The 1,998-nt window shown below is 46.7% G+C and overlaps 1 protein-coding gene across 1 annotated transcript in view; it reads left to right on the top strand.

The window, feature by feature from the left end:
* Gtf3c2 (general transcription factor IIIC subunit 2) overlaps window positions 1-1,458 on the top strand; it is a 24,511-nt gene extending 23,053 nt beyond the window's left edge. Inside the window, 3 exon segments of the mRNA XM_029477335.1 lie at window positions 3-115; window positions 207-314; window positions 899-1,458. Coding sequence (XP_029333195.1) covers window positions 3-115; window positions 207-314; window positions 899-1,210 — 533 coding nt within the window. The 3' untranslated portion in view covers window positions 1,211-1,458.
* Window positions 1,459-1,998: the final 540 nt, after the last annotated feature.

The raw sequence follows: 1,998 nt of genomic DNA, 5'->3' as shown, positions 1-1,998 counted from the left end.
CCCGGAAGACCAAGACTACTCCTCGACTTCCTCTGAGACCCCCAATCCTCCCAAAGCGAGAACCTACACTGAAACCATCAACCATCACTACTTGCTCTTTCAAGATACAGATCTGGTGAGTGGTGACTGCAAGTCACTGTTGGTGTTAGGAAAGATAAACCCTTAGATAGCAGGGAGTCCTAAGGAATTCCACTTCTCTTTCCCAGAGTTCCTTCCACAATCTGCTTCGTAGAGAACCAATGCTTCGCATGCAGGAAGGAGAGGGACATTCTCAGCTTTGCCTTGACAGGCTGCAGCTTGAAGCTATTCACAAGGTGAGAACCTTGTCTTGTATCTCTCCTACCCTCTACAGTCAGTGAAATAAGATGTTTAAAGGCACAGCACTGGCTGGAGGGAAAGCAGCCTTGACTCTCTCCTGGGTCGTGGTACATAGATGTCATTCATTGACTGTCTCTCACATGGTCTGCTCCTCCTGATTGTGCCTTTATCTGCTGGGTTGGTTTTGGGTGGGTTTTTTTCTTTTTTTTTTTTTTTTTGAAGATTTATTTATTGTTATATGTAAAGTCCACTGTTGCTGTCTTCAGACACACCAGAAAAGGGCATCAGATCCCATTACAGGTGGTTGTGAGCCACCGTGTGGTTGCTGGGATTTGAACTCGGGACCTTAGGAAGAGCAGTCAGTGCTCTCAACCACTGAGCCATCTCTCCAGCCCTTTGGGTGGTTTTGATACAGGGTCAGTAGCTGTTGGGGAGCTCATCTTGTAGACTAGGTTGGCGTCAGACTCACAGAGATCCGCCTGCTTCAGCCTGATTGCTGAAATGAAAGGTGTGGTGATGTGTTTTTAAAGCTCATGCAGGTGCACTCTGAGGCTCTGTGGGTTTTCTGCTCTCTCCACAGGTACGCTTCAGCCCAAACCTGGACTCCTATGGATGGCTGGTATCTGGGGGGCAGTCAGGGTTGGTTCGGATCCATTTTGTTCGTGGACTCACCTCCCCGCTGGCCCACCGTGTACAGCTTGAAAGCCGAGCCAACTTCAATGCTATGTTCCAACCATCCTTTCCAACTGAAGGGCCTGGTTTCTCTCCAAGCAGCCATTGCCTTCTCCCCAATCCCTANTCTGGTCCACACAGAACTCTTGGATTGAAGTCTGCCAAGAACAAATGGCGCCCATGCATAGAGCATAGGACCTGGGCCCTTCCTGGACAGTGATGGTGCCAGGCCTAAATCTTTAGGCCTACATGCCCCAAACTCCTTAAATCCCTCTCCTTCCACAGACTTCTATGGTCACAGCTCCCTGCAGGTAGGGGGGCTTCCCCTCCACAACAATTCCTATGCCTAAAACCATGGCTCACAAGAAACACTCAGGCCAAACCTAGGCTTGGGAGTCAAATTGCTCATATTGAGCATATTGTGAAGGAGGTAAAGCTAAGTAAAGGTACTGGGTGTTTTTGAGAGCACTTGTGAGTGGGTGTTTGGACAGTCGGAAAGGATATCTTCATGAAGGCTCCTGTCTATTTCGAGAATTTGATGTTATTGCCTTCCAATCTTCCTCATTAGAATAACCAACACACAGGCCCAATGGTGGGGACAGTAATTTATTGGACTGAAGCTGCTCATAACTTAACTTTAACTGAGGAACAACATAAGCACCCTGCCAGTAGGACAGCAGCTAGCTCTTACTTGTTCCTGCTTATGAAATATTCCCAATCACTGACATATGACACTACTTGAACACTCCTAGATAGTGTTTTTAAATTTTTTGAAGCTGAGTATAGTGGTGCATACCTGTAATCCCAGCACTTAGGAGACCGAGGCAGGAGGATCACAAGTTTGCATTCAGTCTGGGCTATCTCATAAAACCAAAAAGTAAAAAAAGAAAAATAAGATCTTCCTTTATATCAAGTCAGAGTATACCTCTCTTAATTTTACTACTGGGTGTTAGAACATAGTCACCCTCCCCTGTGGCTGCCCTTTCAGTACTTCACAGTAGCTATCAT

Source organism: Mus caroli, chromosome 5 (assembly GCF_900094665.2).
Source record: "Mus caroli chromosome 5, CAROLI_EIJ_v1.1, whole genome shotgun sequence".
In the NCBI taxonomy this organism is placed as follows: Eukaryota; Metazoa; Chordata; class Mammalia; order Rodentia; family Muridae; genus Mus; species Mus caroli.
Note: the sequence above shows the minus strand (reverse complement) of the source record. Positions and strands in the feature narration are given on the sequence as shown.